Raw genomic sequence first — 20,656 nt, forward strand, 5'->3', positions numbered from 1 at the left:
ATTTATTTATAATGTATTCCAATATCAAATGGCAAATTTCAACAATGCAAAAATCACAGTTACTTTTGCACCAACCTAAACAGTATTAATTTCTGCCTTTAAATTGAGGTGTTCCTATGTTTTGCATATATAGTTAAAACTGTTATAGCTGCTGCTTCTTGGATTGATCCTTTGATCACTATGTAGGGTTCTTCTTTGTCTTTTGTACTAGATCTTTATTTTAAAGTCTATTTTGTCTGCTATGATATTGCTACTCCAGCTTTTTTTTTATTTCCATTTTAATGGAATGCATTTTTCCATCCCCTCACTTTCAGTTCTGTACATGTCCCTTGATCTGAAGTGGGTCTCTTGTAGACAGCATATATGTGGACTTGTTTTCGTCATCCATTCAGCCAGTCTATGTCTTTTGGTTGGAGCCTTTAATCTGTTTCAGTTCAGTTCAGTCGCTCAGTCGTGTCCAACTCTGAGACCCCATGAACCACGGCACACCAGGCCTCCCTGTCCATCACCAACTTCTGCAGATTACCCAAACTCATGTCCATTGAGTCAGTGATGCCATCTAACCATCTCATCCTCTGTTGTCCCCTTCTCGTCCTGCCTTCAATCTTCCCCAACATCAGGGTCTTTTCAAATGAGTCAGCTCTTCGTATCAAGTGGCCAAAATATTGGAGTTTCAGCATCTTCAGTAGCATATTGGGCACCTGGGGAGTTCATCTTTCAGTGTCCTATCTTTTTGCCTTTTCATACTGTTCATGGAGTTCTCAAGGCAAGAATACTGAAGTGGTTTGCCATTCCCTTCTCCAGTGGACCACATTCTGTCAGACCTCTCCACCATGACCCCTCTGTCTTGGGTGGCCCCACACGGCATGGCTTAGTTTCACTGAGTTAGACAAGCTGAGGTCCGTGTGATCAGATTGGCTAGTTGCCTGTGATTGTGGTTTCAGTCTGTCTGCCCTCTGATGCTCTCTCAGCACCTACCATCTTACTTGGGTTTCTCTTACCTTGGATGAGGGGTATCTCTTCATGGCTGCTCCCATAAAGCGCAGCCACTGCTCCTTACCTTGGATGTGGGGTAGCTCCTCTCGGCTGCTGCCCCTGAGCTTGGGTGTGGGGTAGCTCTTAAGGTAATTATCAATATCTATGTTCCTAGTGCCACTTTGTTAACTGTTTTGGATTTGTTTTTGTAGGTCTTTTTTCTTCCTTTCTTTTGTTCCCCTCACTTTGATTTGATGATTGACTTTCAGTGTTGTGTTTTGATTCCTTTGTGTGTGTGCGTGTGTGCGTGTGTGTGTGCATGTGTGTGTCTACTGTAGCTTTTCAGTTTGCAGTTACCAGAAGGCTTTGCTAGAGCAATCTATATATAAACAATACTGTTTTAACCTACTCATCTTTGAATACCAAATGCATTTCCAATATCCTGCATTTGAGCTCTCCTCTTCTCACAGTCTGATATCATATTTGTGTGCAGGTGATTTCTTACCTTTACTGTTTGTTTGCCTTTACTGGTGAATTTTTCCATTTGTAATTTTCTTGTTTCTAGTTGCGGCCTTTTTATCCCCAGAGAAGTTCCTTTAGACTTGGTTGCAGAGCTGTTTTGGTGGTGCTGAATTCTCTGAGTTTTTGCTTGTCTGTAAAGTTTTTGATTTCACCATCAAATCTGACAGTCTTTCTGGGTAGAGTATTCTTGGTTGTTGGTTCTTCCTTTTCATCACTTTAAATATATCCTGCCACTCCCTTCTGGTTTGCAAAGTTTCTGGTGAGAAATCAGCTGATAACCTTATGGGAGTTCCCCTGTGCATTATCTGGTACTCTTCCTTTGCTGCTTTTAATACTTTTTCTTTGTCTATAATGTTTACTAATTTGATCACTATGTGTCTCAGTGTGTTCTTCCTTGGGTTTATCCTGCCTAGGCCTCTCTGCATTTTCTAGACTTGGATAACTGTTTCCTTTCCCATGTTAGGAAAGTTTTCAGTTATTATATTATCTCTTCAAATATTTTCTTAGATATGTTCTCTTTCTCTTCTTCTTCTGTGATCCCTATAGTGCAAATGTTGGTATATTTAATGTCATCCCAGAAGTCTTTTAAACTGTCATTTCTTTTCATTCTTTTTTCTTTATTCTATTCCACAGCAGTGATTTCTACCATTCTGTCTTCTAGGTCACTGATCTTCTTCTGCCTCAATTATTCTGCTACTGATTCCTTCTAGTGTATTCTTTATTTCAATTAGTATATTGTTCATCTCTGTTTGTTTTTTAGTTCTTCTATGTCTTAGTTAAACATTTCTTGTATCTTCTCACTCTTTGGCTCCATTCTTTTCCCAAGATCTTGGATCATCTTTACTATCATTATTCTTAAATTCTTTTTCAGGTAGATTGCCTATCTCCACTTTACTTAGTTGTTTGGGATTTTATCTTATTCCTTCATCTGGGACATATTCCTCTACCATCTCACTTTGTCTAACTTTTTGTGATTGTGATTTCCATTCCATGGGCTGCAGGGTTGTAGTTCATCTAGTTTCTGCTGTCAGTCCTCTGGTGGATGAGACTGTCTTAAGAGGCTTGTGCAGGTTTCCTAGTTGGGGGGACTGGTACCCGCCTACTGGTGGGTGGAGCTGGGGCTTGTCCCTCTGGTGGGAAGGGCCATATCTGAGGGTGTGTTTATATCAGGCAGCTGTTTATTCAGGACAACTTTAAGCAGACTGTCTGCTGATGGATGGGGCTGTGTTCCCACCCTGTTGGTTGTCTGGCCCGAGAAGTCCCAGCACTGGAGCCTACAGGTTGTTGGGTGGGGCCGGGTCTTAGTTAGAAAATGGCAGCCTCCTAGAGGGCTCATGCCAATAAGCACTTGTCAGACCCATGCCACCAGTGTCCGTCTCTCCAGTGAGCCATAGCTATCCCCTGCCTCCATAGGAGACCCTCCAACACTAGCAGGTAAGTCTGACCCAGTCTCTTATGAGGTCCCTGCATTTTTCCCTGGATCTGGATGCCCATAACACCCTGTGTATGCCCTCCAAGAGGGGAGTTTCTGTTTCCCCCAGTGCTGTGGAATTTCTGTGCTCAAATACCACTGGTCTCCAAAGTCAGATTCTCTGGGGGCTCCTCCTCCTGCTGCTAGACCCCTGGGCTGGGCAGTCCAATGTGGGGCTTGGAAAGTTCACTTCTGTGGGAGAACTTCTATGGTATAATTATTTTCCAGTTTGTAGGTCGCCCAGCTGGTGTCTATGGGATTTGAGCTTATCGTGATAGTGCCCCTCCTGCCATCTCATTGTGGCTTCTTCTTGTCTTTGGTTGTAGGGTATCTTTTTGGTAGGTTTCAGCGATTCTTTTTGTCAGTGATTGTTTAGCAGTTAGTTATGACTTTGGTGTTTTCGTAAGAAGCGCTGAGCATATGCCCTCTACTCCACCATCTTGGTGCATTTCTCCCTGCCATTTTTGCTTCAATCCCTCTAATCTCTCAAATTCTATGCCCCCACCACTCCACCAAAATTGCTTTTATCAACTGTCCAATCCAATAGACAGTTGTTATTCTTCACCTTATTTATCAGTAGGTTCTGATCATTCTGTCTTCCTGAAAATATTTTCTTCCCTGTTTCTGAGTTCCAAATCTGCCTCTCAAGACCTAGTCCTTCACCCTTTGGTTTTTACTTGACCTCTTGGATCCTGGGCTTTGCCTATGAGACCTCCTTGGAGCTCCTTCAGCTTTAATCTCCTTGAACTTCAACTGTCTGTCTACCTGGACCTGGGCCCACAGACAACCTATACCTTCTAATTCTTTCCCATTCATTACTGCTTTACCTGAACGTCCTGACTCCCCTCTTATCATGAATTCTGAGGCCTTTCTGAAGAGCTAGTCAAGGTCTAGTCTATTTGGTTTCTTTACTTAAGATGTAGTAAGGCCTGGCCTCATCTCTGACTGAGCCAAAAATAATCGATATGAATTTCTAGCTCCACAAAGAACATAGTCAATCTTCCTAACAGTATTAGAAAACTCTGGTTAAGAAAGCTGAAGTTTATTGTCAAAAATACTCAATGTCAAACATTTTGTGTCTTCTTCAGTGGATCTATCTGTTTATAGATTCTTTATTTGGATGATACCAGAATATACTTTGCGTTCTGATGCCTAGAAAAGGACAGCACTCTTTTAGATTTCTCAGGGAACTGGACACAGATAAAATAAAATGGATACTAGAGTTAGCCCAGGACTGGAAGTTATTCAATCCCAGATTCCAACTTTCATCCTTATTAGTCCTAGTACATTGCTTAGGATTAAAGCCACATACCTAGAAGCATCAAGGAATGGTCTGTAGGCCAAGTTGATCCATTCTTCTCTATTGGATGAATATTTTGGCTCCCGGGGTGTTTCTCTCATGGTGTCCAAATCCACTAAATAATGGCATTTACTGATGTCAATCTGCAATGGAGAAAGATGAACTCTTATCAGGAATTGCAAAGGTCCTTTCAGGGTAAGAAAGATAAATTGTAACCCTAAGAATTCAGGCAGGGTTTTAGAAGCACAAACATCAAAGTCCTCAGATGTTATCAGTGCTCTCTTCGCTCAGATAAGAGTGCTGGGTGTTAGGGTATTATTTAGGCTCCTGGGGGAGGGAGGAGACATCAACTCACCCAGCCAAATATACATGTAGGCTCTGGGAGTTTTGACTCCAGTTTGGGCATGAAGTCTGTCTAGTCTCACAAACACTTCTGAAGCTAGCAAGAGTCCACAACCTACTCAAAAAACTTTCTTTTGTGGCTCACTACTGCTCCCTTCCAAACTATCACCTTTTGTTTCAGAGATTGAGAGGCCTGATCAAACAAAAATGTTAATGTGTGAGAAGCCCCGTCTCTGCTGACAGAGAGCCAGCAGGGTCACCGTATACCTCATAAGTAGTTCAAAGACATCATGCACATTGTTTCCTTCAAACTTCAACAGAACTGACAGAGACACAAGGACTGTCCCTGCAGAAAAGATCAGTAAAGCAGATACAAGGACTGCAAGAGTAGAGATTATGAAATGTATATACTACTATTGGCAAAACTAGAGTCATCCAGTTGCTCACAATACGGATACATCAGAGGATCACTCGTACTCATAAGAAATTATTAATGCATTTAACTTAAAACCATGTTGGTACTGTGCTTCTCACAAAATTGATTAATTCAACTGAACATGCTACAAAATCTGTAGGATACTTTTGCAGTTAAATGGTTCATCTCAAACTATTCTTCCTCTCATCTCAAAGCCAGGGGAGAAATTTTTAAGCCTTTTTAATAATAATAATAATCAAAATCTGTAGACTTAAAAAAAATTCAATACACACACACTAATGTTCATAGCAACACTATTTAAAACAGCCCAAACATGGAAGCACCTAAGTGTTCATCAACAGATGAAGCGATAAAGAAGATGTCGTATATCATTCAACCATAAATAAGAATGAAATAGTGCCATTTGCAGCAATATGGATGGACCCAGAGATTATCACAAGTGAAGTAAGTCAGAGAAAGATGAATATTATATGATATCATTTACATGTGGAATCTAAAGAATACTAATGAACTTATTTACAAACCAGAAATAGGCTCACAGACATAGAAAATAAATGTATGGTTTATAAGGGAAGAAGGGTGGCAGAGGGATAAATTAGGAGAATGTGACTAACAGGTACACACTACTATATATAAGATAAACAACAAGGATTTATTGCATAGCATAGGGAACTATATGCAGTATCTTATAATAATCTATAATGTGAAAGATTCTGAAAAGAATGTGTGTGTATGTCTGTGTGTGAATCACCTGCTGTATACCCAAAGTGGAAGTCACTCAGTCATGTCTGACTCTTTGCGACCCCATGGACTATACAGTCCATAGAATGCTCCAGGCCAGAATACTGGAGTAGGTAGCCAGTCCCTTCTCCAGGGAATCTTCCCAACCCAGGGATCAAATCCAGGTCTCCCTCATTGCAGGCAGATTCTTTACCAGCTGAGTCACCAGGGAAGCCAGTATACCCCAAACTAGTACAATATTGTAAATCAACCACAGTTCAAAATCATATAATACACAAGTTTCTATGATGTTAAATAAAAGCCCAAAGATGGAGAACATTACTGTGACATGATTTATAATAAATATTCTTGGGGGGTCTTTTTCCAAGGTTTCTGACTGGCAGCTCCTAAAACCCTGGTAATTTCCTAGGCAATAAGAGCAATGGGAGCTTTTTTTTGTTAAAATGTTTATACTCTTATCCTCAGTTCCTGATATCTCTTCAAAGCAATAATGGTGAGTGGAATGTCTTGTTATTCATAGGTAGCCCCTATGTACCACAACTGAGCTTAGGTTAATGGGGTGACTTTTGGAAATCCCCTAAAGATGGCAGGGATGCTGGTCACCAGATGAACTAACCATATGAATAGAATGTTGGTCTTTCCAATCACCAGGGGAGGGGTAAAGGGCTGGAGACAGCCAGTGATTTAATTAATCATTCCTGTGTCAGGACGCTTCCATAAAACCCTGAAAACCCAGGTTTAGAAAACTTCCAGGTTGGTGAACACTAGGAGATTTGGGAAGGGTGCTGAACGTGGAAAGAGCATGAAGACCCGAACTCTTCCCTCCTATCTTGCCCTATTCACCTCTTCCATCTGGCTGTTCCTGAATTATACCCTTTTATAACAAACCAGTTCTCTAGTAAGTAAAATGTTTCTCTGTGTGTGATACTCTAGCAAATTAATCGAACCCAAGGAGAGGGTCGTGGGAGACTCTGCTTTACACCCAGTCAATCAGAATTACAAGGAACAACCTGGACTTACAACCAGTACCTGAAGTCCAAGAAGGGGGTCATGGCCCCAGTCTGTCACCAGCCAGTCAGAAACAGGTACCAACCTGGGCTTGAGATTGGCATCTGATGTAGGCAGGAGAAGTGGGCAGTCTTGTAGGACTAAGCCCTCAATCTGTGGAGTCTGATGCTGTCTCTGGGTAGACAGCATGAGAGCTGCATTGAGTTGTAGGATGCCCAGATGGTGTCTGAGAATTGTTGTTACTGTGGGGAACCCCCCCAATCCCCAACATTAGAAATCAGTCCCAGAACCCTCTTAATTACTAATGTAGTCAGTTAAAGGAAAGTATATCTCAAGGGAAGGAAACTACTAATTTTCAGTGTTTTTTTTACATGCAAGTATGTTACACATATCATTTTTGAAATCATTATATAAAGGCCTATAGAGGAATTATTAATTTGTATTTTATAAATGAGGAATCCAAGACTCAGAGACAAATTATATAACTTCATTTTTTTCAAGATCTATATTAAGCCCCTACAATATACTAGGCATTAATAAGTTAGTGCTAACGATATAGAAATAAATAACAAATAAACAAATAATAAGTTCTCACCCTAAAAAGATATACAATCCTCACCAAAATCACAAAAGTTTACAGTAGAGCCATGTGGGTATTTAGCTGTTTCAGTTGTGTCTGACTCTTTGTGACCCCATGGGACTGCAGCCCACCAGGCTCCTCTGTCCATGGGGATTCTCCAGGCAAGATACTAGAGTGGGTTGCCATGCTCTCGTCCAGGAGATCTTCCCAACCTATGGGTTGAACCCAGGTCTCCCTAATTGCAGGTGGATTCTTTACTGTCTGAGCCACCAGGGAAGCCCAGTAGAGCCATACTGGACTCAGGTCAGTGTGACTGCCAATGTCATACATCAACTGCCCAAAATGACCGAATGAGAGGCAAAGTACTCTCAGGACCTCATCTAAATGTTGCTTAAAAATTACAACCAAAAAAGAGGTGTCCAAGAATGCCAGGTTTCAGCTAAGATAAAGACCATTTGAAATACAATTAGATCTATAGCAAATCTCATATTTCAACCTTGATGAAGGGTTGAAAGCTTTTCCTTTGGAAGCAGGAATAAGTCAGGCCACTTGTTATCATTACTCTATTCAACACTTCACTAGAGATTCTAGTCAGCAGCAAAAGATGAAAGGAAAAAACAAATGGTAGAAGAAACGAAAAGAAAAAACACTCATTAATTCATCACAATGATATGATTGGTATACATAAAATCCAAAAGAGTCAACAGAAAAATGTTTGGAATTAAGAGAGTTTATCAAACTTCACACTATTTATAGAATGTAAAATCAACATCATATATTCCTACGTAACAGCAGTAAACAACATATTAAATTATACTGAAAAAATTACATATTTTCAAATTATATTATAAAAGTACCATTCACAAGGATTTGAAAACATGTGGCTTGAAATAAATCTAACAAAATATGGGCAAGGCCTCCATTAAAAATTATAGAATTTTATTGACAAGTGTCTATCAACTGATGAATTTATAATGTGGTATATTCATATAATTAAAATGTGGTCTAAAATGCAGTGGTATATCACTTTCTTAAAAAGGATACATACTACAACAAAGATGAACCTTGAAAACATTATATTAAGTGAAAGAGACACAAAAGACCATTCTTGTGTAACTCCATTTATAAGAAATGTCCAGAAGAGGCAAATACATTAAGATAGAAAGCAGATTAGTGGTTGCTAAGCATTGGGGGAGTTAATGGGTATGGGTATTTTTTCTGCAGTGGGTTGGGGGAGGGGCAATGAAATGCTCTGAAACACTATGAACATACTGAAAGTCACTGAAAAAGTTCTGGAGATAAGAGAGTGGTAATGACTGCATAACAGTATGGATGTTCTTAATGCAACTGAATTATATACCTAAAAATGATTAAAATGGTAAATTGGATAATCAAAAATAATTGAAATGATGAATTTTATCTCAAAAAATTTTAGTAAACCATAAAGTAGACCTTTAAGATAAACCTTATTTCTAGGTTAAAGACTCACTATTATAAAGATGTGAATTCTAAGTAAATTGATTGAGAGATTAAATGCAATCTCAATAAAAATGCCAATAGACTTTTTTGATGAAATTGACAAACTGATTCTAAAATATATTTGGGAATGCAAAGGACAAGGACAGTCCAGGCACTCTTGGAAAAGAACAAGGTGGGTACTTGTTATGGTAATTAAGACAACGAGGTATTAGTGCTGGATTAGAACAGACCACCAAATAAAACAGCTTACAGACACACATGGACCCTAATCTATGATAAAAGTGACACCTTAGAGCAGTGGGAAGAGTATGGTGTCTTCACTAATGCATGCTGGGACAACTGAATATCCATTGGAGGGGAAATGAAATTGGACTTCTGCACACAATAAATAAACAACAAGGACCTACTGTATAGCTTAGAGAACTGTATTCAATATTCCATGATAAACCAGAATGGAAAAGAGTATTTTTTAAAAAGAATGTATATATGTATATATATAACTGAATCACTTTGCTGTATAGTAGAAATTAACACATTGTAAAATAAACTATACTTCAGTGAAAAAACACTGATAAAGTAAAAAAATCTACTTCAAATGGATTACAGAACTAAATGTGAAAAGCAAAACTCTTGGAAGATAATATGGGAGACTATTGTCAAAATCTAACGCATGGCAAAAGTTCTTTTAGACAAGCACAAAAAGTATTAACTATAAAAGAAATGATGGATAAATTTGATTATGTTAAAATTGGGAATATCCATTCATCAAAGATACCATTAAGAGAGTGAAGCGATGAGCCAAAGAATGAGAGAAGATATATGCAATATATTAACAATCAAGCACTCATGTCTAAAATATATAAAGAACACCTACCAATCAATAAGACAAAAAATGGACCGTCCAACAGAAAAATGGGCAAATAATTCGAATAGGTACTTCAGAAGAAGAAATCAAAGTGGCCAAAACCAAAAAGTTTTCAACTGCATTAGTAACCAAGGAAATGCCAATCAAAATTACATGAAAAATTGCAGTACCAAGTACTGACCAGAATGTGGAGCGATTCTTATACATTGCTAGCAGGAGATTAAGTTGGTACAAAATTTTCAGAAAAGAATTTGGCAGAATCTGCTAAAATTGAACATACGCATTTCTTATGATCCAAAAATTCTACTCCTAGGTATTAGAATGAACCATATGGAATCATTAATATGTGACTGATCTACAAAAAAAAAAAAAGGTAATTTCACATGGTTCAAGCTAATGTATATCCAACAGGAATGCATGCACCAAAAGATAAGTTCAAGAATATTCGAAGTGGCATTATTTACAGCTGGCCCAGATGGGAAACAACCAAAAAATGATCAACAGTAAAACAATAGTGATATAGCTATACAATGAAATCTATACTGTAATAAAAGAGAACAAACTACACTACACTCATCAACATGTGGTTACAAACAAATGTTAAGCAAAAGGATCAAGACATAAAAATGCAGTATGATTCCATGTATATGAGGTTCAAAAACAGGCAAAACTAATTTAAGTTGTTTAGGAATGCTTACAAAAGCAGTAAATCTAAAGAGAAAAGCAAGACCATTTTTATTATAAGCAAAAGAGGGAATGGGGTAATGATCAAAGGAATTACTCGGGGAACTTCTGGTGCTGATAATGTTCTAGTATTTGACCTGGGTGATGATTACACAGGTAGTTGCTCTATTATTATTGTATTATTACTAATTTAATGCACATTTATGTTTTGTGCACATTTAGGCTTATGGGTTATACACAACTTAAGGTTTGAAAAAGTGCATATAAAAACAACTTGGTCATCTCTGGCTTGCAGCAAACTCTGTTCTTCCCCAACCTCTAACTCACAGTACTGTTCTCATTCTCGCTCAGCATTATTTATATGTAAAAAAGACTTCAAGTCTCACATCTGTCTCTACATATGGCTATTCCTCCAGGGGAGAGAAAGCACACTGCGAATTGACGTCAGACCCAATTCCATTCCACATAACTCTCTAAAAATGATCCTTTGCATAAACATTCCAGGAAGCAGCCTTTTTGGTCTGAACACCCACTCTGTAGCTCCCAGGGATTTTAAAAACATGAAACAAGTTTTTTAAAGCTTTACAAGTGCCATGCCTCTGTAATCAAATAGAACCGGCAAGGGGTAAAGATTCACAGTCTCAAGTCTAGACCTCCTTTGGTGAGGGAGCTCTGAGTTTGACATTTCAATACTTGAGCTCAGCCTGGCTTTTTCTGGCCAGGCATGCTACAGGTCTGATTATTTAGCTTTGGTGCTGGACACATGGTTTACCAGAGATGTGGACAGTAACTAGTTAACACCCAACTATACCAGTTAGCTTTAGACTTCACTCATCACACCATCCATAAGCAAATTGCATTTAAAGTTTTTAGAAAGATACCAAGGCAAAAACTGTATTAATTGAAATACTAACCCATTAAAAAGAGAAATGTAACCTCTTTTCATCTATTCTGGAAAGCAGCTGATGAATATTCTTTTTTTTATAGCAATCAGTTACCGAACAACTGCAATACACAAGGACAAAGGTCTCTGGCAAAAAATGATTAGGTGTGATCAAGGGTAGTTTCTCTAGTAGAAAAGAAATAAAGCAGCTAAAAAAGGAGCCCAAAATAAAAAGGCAACCTATGGAAAGAGAAAAAAATATCTGCAAACCATCTATCTGGTAAAGGATTAATATCCTCAATGTATAAGGAACTCGTAGAACTCAACAGCCAAAAAGCCAAATAAATATGATTTAAAATGGGCAAAGGGCCTGAACAGACACTTTTCCAAAGAAGACACACAAATGGCCAACAGGTATGTGAAAAGGTGCTCAGTATCACCAATCATCAAGGAAATGCAAATCAAAACCACAATGAGATGGCAACCTCATACCTGACAGAATGGCCATCATCAAAAAGAAAAGAGATAAGCACTGGCAAGTACGTGGAGAAAAGAGAGAAACCCTGCACTGTTAGTAGGAATGGGAACTGGCACAGCCATTATGGAAAACAGTATGAAGTTTCCTCAAAAAAATCAAAAATAAAACTACCATATGATTCAGCAATCCGACTTTTGGTATGGACCTGAAAGAAATGCAATCACCAACATGAAGCGATATCTGCACCCCGGATGCTCACTGCAGCATCATTCACAATTGCCAACACATGAAACGAGCTAAGCATCTGTCACAGGATGAAATGTGGGATGGATAGCTAGCTTGCTCTCTCTCACTCTACCTCACACACGCGCATGCATACACACAAAAACGAATATTATTCAGCCATAGAAAGAAGGAAATACTGCTATTTGTGACAACATGGATGAACCCTGAGGGCATTATGCTAAGTGAAATAAGTCAGACACAGAAAGACAAGTATATCCTGTATAGACAAGTATATGACTTCACTCAGGTATAGAATCCCAAAGTCAAACTCACAGAAACAAAGTAGAATGGGGGTTACGAAGGGGCTGGGGGAAACGGAGAGATGTTGGACAAGGGCACAAAATTCAGTTACAGACGACTAAGTTTTACAGATCTAGTGTAGAGCATGGGAACCACAGTTAAAACAATACAGTGTTGTATACTTGAAATCACCTAAGAGAAGACCTTAAATACTCTCACCACAAAAGGTGATGGATGTATTCACTAACTTACTGTGGTAATCATTTCACAATATATACATACATGAAATCACCACATTTTACACCTTAAACTTGGACTTCCCATGTGGGTCTAATGGTAAAGAACCTGCCTGCCTACAGGAGATGTGAGAGACGTGGGTTTGATCCCTGGGTGGGGAAGATCCCCTGGAGGAGGGCATGGAAACCCATGGACAGAGGAGCCTGATGGGCTACAGTCCACAGGGAGGCAAAGAGTCAGACATGACTGAAGTGACTTAGCACACATACCTTAAACTTACATAATGTCATTTGTCAATTATATCTCAATAAAGCTGGAAAAAAATTATATTTAAAAAATTAGAAGAGGAACTCTAAGTCAAAAGCCTAGATTCTGGTCTGGGCTCCAGAAAAATTAGCTGGGTGATTCACATTCATTTAAGTTTTTTATACTTTACTTTCTTCTGTAAAAAATAAGGATGATACCATTTGGCTCAAAAGCTGCAATGAGGATTAAATGAGATGATTCATTTAAGTAAAACTTGCAAACTATAAAACACTACTATGCAAATAGCTATAATATTAGAAGGAAGTCTAATTCTGTGAAAAGTGAGAACTTGACTAATATAAGAGAACCTTGGAGCATTAGAGCCCAGTAAGATGAATTATTCTTGTTTTCAACCTAGATTGATATTTATTGTCAAGTCATGTCCAATGTGTAGGACACAACAGTTATAATATTAACTACTCACGGTCATTGATTAGCAATGAATTGGCAGCATCTGCTAAATGATATCAAAATGAATCTTCTGAGCGCACAGAAATAGAAAACAAACTTATGGTTACCAAAGGTAGGAGGGAGAGGGGAGACACAAATTAGGAGTTTTGGATTAACAATTATAAACTACTACATATAAAATACATAAGCAACAAGGATTTACTGTATAGCACAGGGAATTATATCTATTATCTTGTAATAACCTAAAATGGACTATAATTTGCCAAGTCCTGAATAAGTATGCTGTACAACTGAAATATAATGCAATATTATAAATCAAATGCATTTCAATTTTTTAAAAAACTGGAAAAATCAATCTCCTGGGCATCATCAAAGCCTTTATTAAGTACCTATAGTTAGGTGAATACTAAACTAGGTATATAAAATTCCTCTAAGACATGTCTTGTGTTATTAAACTTGTAATTTAGGTCAGGAAATAATACTGGCACATATGAAATATAGAAAATATTATAAGTAGAGTTCAGAGACAAAGAAATCACAGGGGGCTTCAGTAGTTGAAAAGCTTTCCAGGACATGGTGGCCAAAGTTAGAACAGAGAATAAAAGGCAGAAAAAAGCAAGGTCTTCAGGGGAAAGAGGTGGAATATCTGCTTGTCCCAGAATGTGTGCAATGAGAAACAGAACTAGAGAGAGGAGGTCCAAGGACTGATAACAGAGGACCCAAAGTAGGACAGTCTGGATTTTGTGCATCAGGAATCTACTCTAGGTCTCTTCAGTGAGTGACAGTCATTCAGTCGTGTCCGACTCTTTGTGACTCCATGGACTGTGGCCTGCCAGGCTTCTCTGTGCACAGACTTCTTCAGGCAAGAATACTGGAGTGGGTTGCCATTTCATTCTCCAGTCTTTTAACCAGGGAGTCTTTTAACCAAGGAGTAATACAACTGAAAAATGGGTCTCAGAACGAGAGGTCCATATTGGCTATGCCGGGGAGGGCAGGGGAAGGAAGCACTTGCAGAGAAGGCGGGAAGCTAAGACTGCAGTCACCATCACAGCATCTAGTTGCGACGGGACCACACCCTGAAGCTCCACGGCAGGCAGAGGGGTGAAGGGAGCAGAAAGGGTAGCTCTCGGGTCTGTCTGAAAGGAAATCAGTGACTCCGGGATTTCTAATGCAGTGAACTGGGGAGAAGGAGGAAATGCAGTGAAGAATCAGTTTAGGTTAAGACTGAGAGAAGACGATGTTTCAACACCTACTGTTTCAACTTGTTTCAACACCTACTGAGGTGGGAAGAAACATGGTGTATTTAAGTCCTGAAAGAAGCTCCGTGTGATTAGAATACTGAGTTAGAGTCTACAGTTCCTACTGCCTGGAATACTCCCTGCTGTTACCTCAGAAATCCCTACTCATCCTTCAGATTTTAGCTAAAAATGATTTTCAAGAAAGACTTCACTGTCCACTTAAACTAGGACAGGCCCCTAAATTACATGCTCTCCTATCAACCAGTACTTCTCCATTAACACATCATATAATTATAATTTATGAATCAATTGGGGAAAGAGTAAATTCTGTGGAAGTTGGGACTGTGTGCATCTCATTTCATGCATTCCAAAAATCTAGTATAGTGCAAAGTACACAGCAGGTGCCAAATAAATATGTTAATACATGTACACAGAGAGCATGAATTTTAAAAAGTGAAAGTAAATTGAGGGAGGAAAAGATGAAAGGGTAGGAGAAGGAAGAAGACCCCAGATAAAGCTTGGGAGGATGCCAAAAGAACTGGCAGAAGAAAGTGGAAGAAGTAGGGGCTGAAAAGATCCCTTAGACAGGCCGCTGGAGAAGGATCAAAGAAGTACACGGTTGGGAAACTCGGGGAGAGTGGATTTCAAAAGCCACAGAAAGGCTGCGGAGGAGGTTGAAGATTGAGAAAAAAATAACAACAGGACTGGGTTCAACAGCTGCATCAAACAATAAATTTATCACAGCTTAGAATGTCATGGGGGGACAAGGAAAGAACTAACCTCCTTCTCTCAGTGACCTTCCCTGCTGTCTACCCAGTGCCGGAGCCAAGCCCCCACAAGTCCTAAGGCAGGAAGGATGTGAACTTGCATTCACGCGTTTATCAGCTGGAAATGACAATGACGCACGTAGCTGTAAAAATAGAGATCTCTGGCGAGGGCCAACGTGAAGTTCAGGGAGTATCACAGAGAAACCATCTCCATGTAGAGAACAGACCTTATTTCTCAAACGTCAGTGAAAGTTCTCCAGTAAACAAATGCAGGAAAGAATCCTCTACGAGTTTAAGGGCAGGGAATTCCCTGGTTCAGCGGTTAGGACTCTGAGCTTTCACTGCTGAGGGTCCAAGTTCAATCCCTAGTCAGGGACACAAGGATTCCCACACAGCGTGTGGTGCAGTCAAAAAAAAAAAAATCTTAAGAGTTTAAGGAAATAACGTGAAAGATCAATCAAAATCGGCCTGTAACCTCCAAGAAAAGTGGGAGGACTGAAGTTGAAAAAACTGTTTAGATGCTTTGCTCAGCTGCTTATTAATTGTGATAAATCTACCAAAATGTCTCCAGCTATCAAAATGAGTTCAAGTTCCAGTAAACTGGCTATTAATTTTGAGTAAGGCTAGACAATTCATCATAACAAGATTTGACTTGCTTGTAATATTTTATAGAATAAAATAATTAAAGTATGGGAGTTGCCTAGAAAAATTAATTTGAACAATTATTCCGGGATCCCACTCCTGTGAACGGAACATACAACTCCCTTCAGATCTACGAGGGTGCTCCTGCTCTTAGGATGAGGGTTAGAGAATATGAAGAACACAGAAAATGAACAGAAGAATCGGACGTAAGAACAAACCAAAACTCCACATGGATGTTCCTTGCTTATTCTCAATTCATAGAGAAGACGTTAGAGACAATTAAGTCCAGATCTGCAAGCTTGCAGAACCTTCCGCTTATGAAGAACTTCTCTGAGAAGATATCTTTTGACTCCATTTTAGCCATGACATCTCATTATAAAAAAATACAAATATATAAAGAAATCCTATTGTATATAATACTACTATATTTAGACGTGGATTATGTCAGCAAGGACTCATAAAACAGACAAGTGTTTGAGACAGCTAACTCTCTGAAATGACACCAGCAGAAAAGCAGAATAATGCTTTGAACTCCTTGTGCCCAACTACACATTATTCTTATTTAAATCTATCTAATATTACCATTCTCGTCAAGAGATGGGACCTCTAAAGACTCTGCTTCTAGCTCCAGCTCTGCAATTTAGGGAAGTTCTTAATCTAGCCTAACCTTTACGATCTCTTTAAAGAGTTTAGCCTGCAAACCACTAAAATCCCTCTCAACTCTAACAACTACTATAGAGAAAAAATTCCATCACAATTATAGATATACTCCATATTGCTGACTCTACTCTTCTCAAACTGCTGGGGCGCATCATTAGATGTATTTTCATATTGAAAGACATCCCTGTACTAGACGTAACAAATACACAAGGTCTGCTTTTCGTACTGCCAAGACATGAGCAATCAAAGAGTCTGTCCCACTACCAGCACTGAACATAGCTGAAGACACGTATTTGTCAGGAATGGCAAAGGCAAAATAAGATCATTCAGTTCTCTGAATGTGCTGAGCTCAAGGAGCTGTGGAAGACTTCCCTGGTGGTTAAGACTCTGCACTTCCACTGCGGAAGATTTGGGCTGGATGCCTGGTCGGGGAACTAAGATCCAGGGATTCAAAGCCGAGATACCACCATTGTTGTTCTGACACTGTTAAAAATGTAAAGGGTAAGGGAAATTTTGTGGGCCTGTGTGCTTGAAGAAATTTTAAATTTTTACAGAGCTTCTTCAATTCCAATGGCTTTGTCAATAAATATGCAAGTGAATATCCAGAACAGTGGTAATTACCAGAACAGTGGTAATGCTACTCAATGAAGCCCAATCTACATATCCCTTAGCTCTCAATGACACATCTCAATATAAACAAACTTACTATTTTATACGAAATGCATCTTTAGAAAATTGAGAAGTCATGGGAAATTGTTTAATTCCTTTTGTTTTATAACAGCAAATTTAGGGTTTCTTTTCTAAATTTGATTTTTTTTTTTTTTTTTTGGATGTGTCTAATGGCTTGTGGGATCTTAGGTCTCAGACCAGGGAGCGAACCCAGGCTCTCGGCAATGAAATCACTGAATCCTAACTGGACAGCCAGAGAATTCCTCATTAATTTGATTTTTTAAAATACCAGTTTATATATAACATTTTAAGATTACATCTATAATATAGGATGAAATTCATTAGTTTTTATAACTAAAGTTACTATCATTACCACCTTTATGAAAAAATCTATTGATTACCAAATTAGGAAACAAAAGAAAAATCACTCAACTTCCAAAAAATTTCTACTTGAGTCATATATACAAAAAGCCACACACACCATTTTTGTCGAAAATTTTGATTTTCCTTTAAAGTTTTTATATTGTCACTGTAATTTAAAAGAGGACCAAAGGAAGACAAACATATAGATAGATACGTGCCCTTTAGGAGTTCACTACCTGAGATGGATAACACAAGGTAAGGAAATGTAAATGGCATTCAGCCAATGGAATAAAACAGTTGTGCCAAAGTAAAAATAAAAAATAACAGAAAATTAATTTTTAATCATTTGGAGCTGGGAAAACATGTTCACATAATTTTCTATTATAATTTTCTCTGCTTTATTAGTTGATTGATATTATTATCAGTTCCTGGTATATAGTTTGCATTCCAAGAAGAGGAAATGGCTTTTTAAACTCAAACCTTTCACAGTTGTTTTCATCATCCATTCAAAACAGTATAAATTCAAAAAACAAAGCTCTGCCTAGGTTAACATTTAAGCATCAACCTATAACGTGTTCTCTATATGAATACTGGAAAAAGCAAAGTAAGGGAAAATGGACTGGGGAAGGTGATAATTTTCTGATGATTCTTATGCTGGGTTTTAATGGGTAGCTTTTTTAGTTTATTTGAAATTCTGTGAATTCCCAAAATATTAGTAGCAAAATATATTCAAGAGTAGGGGTTATTAATATACTGCTTTTTCTACTAACATAGATAATTGAGTGGTGATTTGTTTTTAAAGGGAAATAGATGGTGCATAATATGGGATTAGATCTGGTAAACAGCCATGGGAAAATTGTGTTGCAATAACAAAATAAAAAGAAATATAAGAAGGTCTCCTTTGCTCAATCTGCAAGAACTCCTGTAGAAAACAAGATCCGTAGTTGGAAAAGTAGTTTGGCAGACTAGCTGGAGGAAGGGCAGCCGAAAAGAGTGGCATGACAGGAATAGCAAACTACCTTTGTGAGACTCACAGGTGTAAGTGAGCCAGACAGACAGGCCAGGTGGATGAGGCTATGTTATGTGAAGCAGCTGTGGTTCCCAGGCTTTGAATTAGAGTCTCTGCAAATGCCACTGACTGTGAAAACAGACCTAACACGGGTAAAAGAAAGGTAGAAAAGTATTCCGTCTTCCTGCAATACATCAAACTTGAGAGCGAACCAGCCAAGACATAAATCAGCCAAACGCTAAGCTCTGCCAACTCACATCAGAAACAAAGGACAGAAGAAGGCAAGTCTGTGTCTTAAGAGACCCTGAGGTCACAGATAGGATGCTGAAGGTCTCTGAAGCCAAGAGATGATACTTTCAATTTCTTTCCAAGTTAAAGGTCGGAAGTTTGGAAGAGAAAGATAAGGGAGGTGAACAGAAGAATACAAACAATGGGACCGAATCACAGTACTGTATTTCTGAATTATGACTTATAGACTACTGCATTTGTGGCAAGGATCAGAATATTGATACATCTCACTAAGAGTGAATGTGCTTAGAAAAACCTCCAACCAGATGAAGAAAATCTCAAACAAAAATCTGGAGGAAAAGAACTCCCAGAGAAAATCATAGACTAGACACTCTAGTCCAAAAAACGTGGTATTTCTTAAAAAACACACAGGTGATCCAGGGGTTAAGAATCCACCTGCCAATGCAGGGGGAATGAGTTCAATCCCGGGTCTGGGAGCGTCCACATGATGCAGGGCAAGTAAGCCTGAGGGCCACAACTACTGAGCCCACGGGCGACAACGACGGAAAGCCACACACCCTAGAGTCTGTGCTCTGTGACAAGAGAAGCCACTCCAGTGAAAAGCCTGTGCACTGCAGCTGGAGAGCAGGCCGTGCTCTCCACCACTAGAGAAAGCGGCAACGCAGACCCAGCACAGCCACAAGTTAAATTAAAAAACATACATGCACAGAAGGAAGAATTTAAATTTCAGGAGAAAATAGAGGAGAGAATTAGAAATAAAAACCTATGGCCTCAAATATCAATGAAGCATTTAATCTAATATGTTAAAAGAAGGTGACAAAGAAAAACCAGAGAAGGTACTTTTCCATATTCCTTCTGCTGAGTCCAGCTGAAACCCTGGACACCACACATGAAACACATATAAGACAACTCCAAAGAGTAGATGAAAGAAGGCAGACTGGCTAGGAACCTCAGGACTCGAGGAGCAATACTTTTAGACAATAACCACTCTATTCCAATAGTGATCATTAATTTTATGTGCCAACCTACTTGGCCACAATATCTAAATATCAGGCCAAATATGTTGCTACAAAGATATTTTAAGATTAGATTAACATTTAAATCAGTAGATTCTGAGTAAAGCAGACTACCCTTCATAATGTGGATGGGCCTCACCCAATTAGTTGATGACCTTAATAAAAAAACAAGTATTCTCTCACCCCCTCCTCCCCACCAGGAAGAGAGAATTCTGTCTGGAGTTGCGACATCAATTCTTCCCTAGGTCTTCAGTCTGCCAATCAACCCTGCAGACTTCAGACCAGCCCCCACCAATTGTGAGGCAATTCCCTAAATCAATCTCTCTCTGATACATACAAACACTCACACACACATACACCTGCACACACACACACACACACATGCACACATTCTATTGGTCTGTTTCTTTTGAGAACCCTAACATACTGGCCAACACGCCCTCAAAAACAGATCATTCCACCCACACCTCTGACAGTAAATGCCCAGTGGAGAGAACTGAGTTTCGCACCTTCATCAGGCTGTAAGAGGGACGCCTCCTGCCAGCCTGGATGGTGTCAGAGAAGACCCAGTAGGGAGGTGGGCAGCACCAGTGTCCCTCCTCCCTCACCACAGCACGGCAATAGCTGGAAGCCCTGCGGGGAGCCTGGACTCCCCAACTCCCTGGCAGTAATGGGGCAGCCAGCCTCTCAAATACTAGGGTGGTGTTGGAGAGGGCCCCGTGGAGGGTCAGAACTTTGACTACTGTCCTAAAGTAACAAGACCACGCCCCTTCCACAAACACACTCGTGGCATCAGTAGA

The 20,656-nt window shown here is 39.2% G+C and overlaps 1 protein-coding gene across 12 annotated transcripts in view; it reads right to left on the reverse strand.

Moving 5' to 3' along the window:
- ALG9 (ALG9 alpha-1,2-mannosyltransferase) overlaps positions 1-20,656 on the reverse strand; it is a 114,748-nt gene that overhangs the window by 25,413 nt on the left and 68,679 nt on the right. For all 12 annotated transcript variants that reach the window (XM_086339159.1, XM_086339161.1, XM_086339164.1 and 9 more), the window contains one exon: positions 4,281-4,411. In XM_086339159.1, coding sequence (XP_086195285.1) covers positions 4,281-4,411 — 131 coding nt within the window. The remainder of the gene's footprint in view (positions 1-4,280; positions 4,412-20,656) is intronic.

The sequence above is a fragment of the Bos grunniens genome, chromosome 15, assembly GCF_055505025.1.
Source record: "Bos grunniens cultivar Pamir isolate PY7600 chromosome 15, Bosgru_T2T1.0, whole genome shotgun sequence".
Taxonomy (NCBI): domain Eukaryota; kingdom Metazoa; phylum Chordata; class Mammalia; order Artiodactyla; family Bovidae; genus Bos; species Bos grunniens.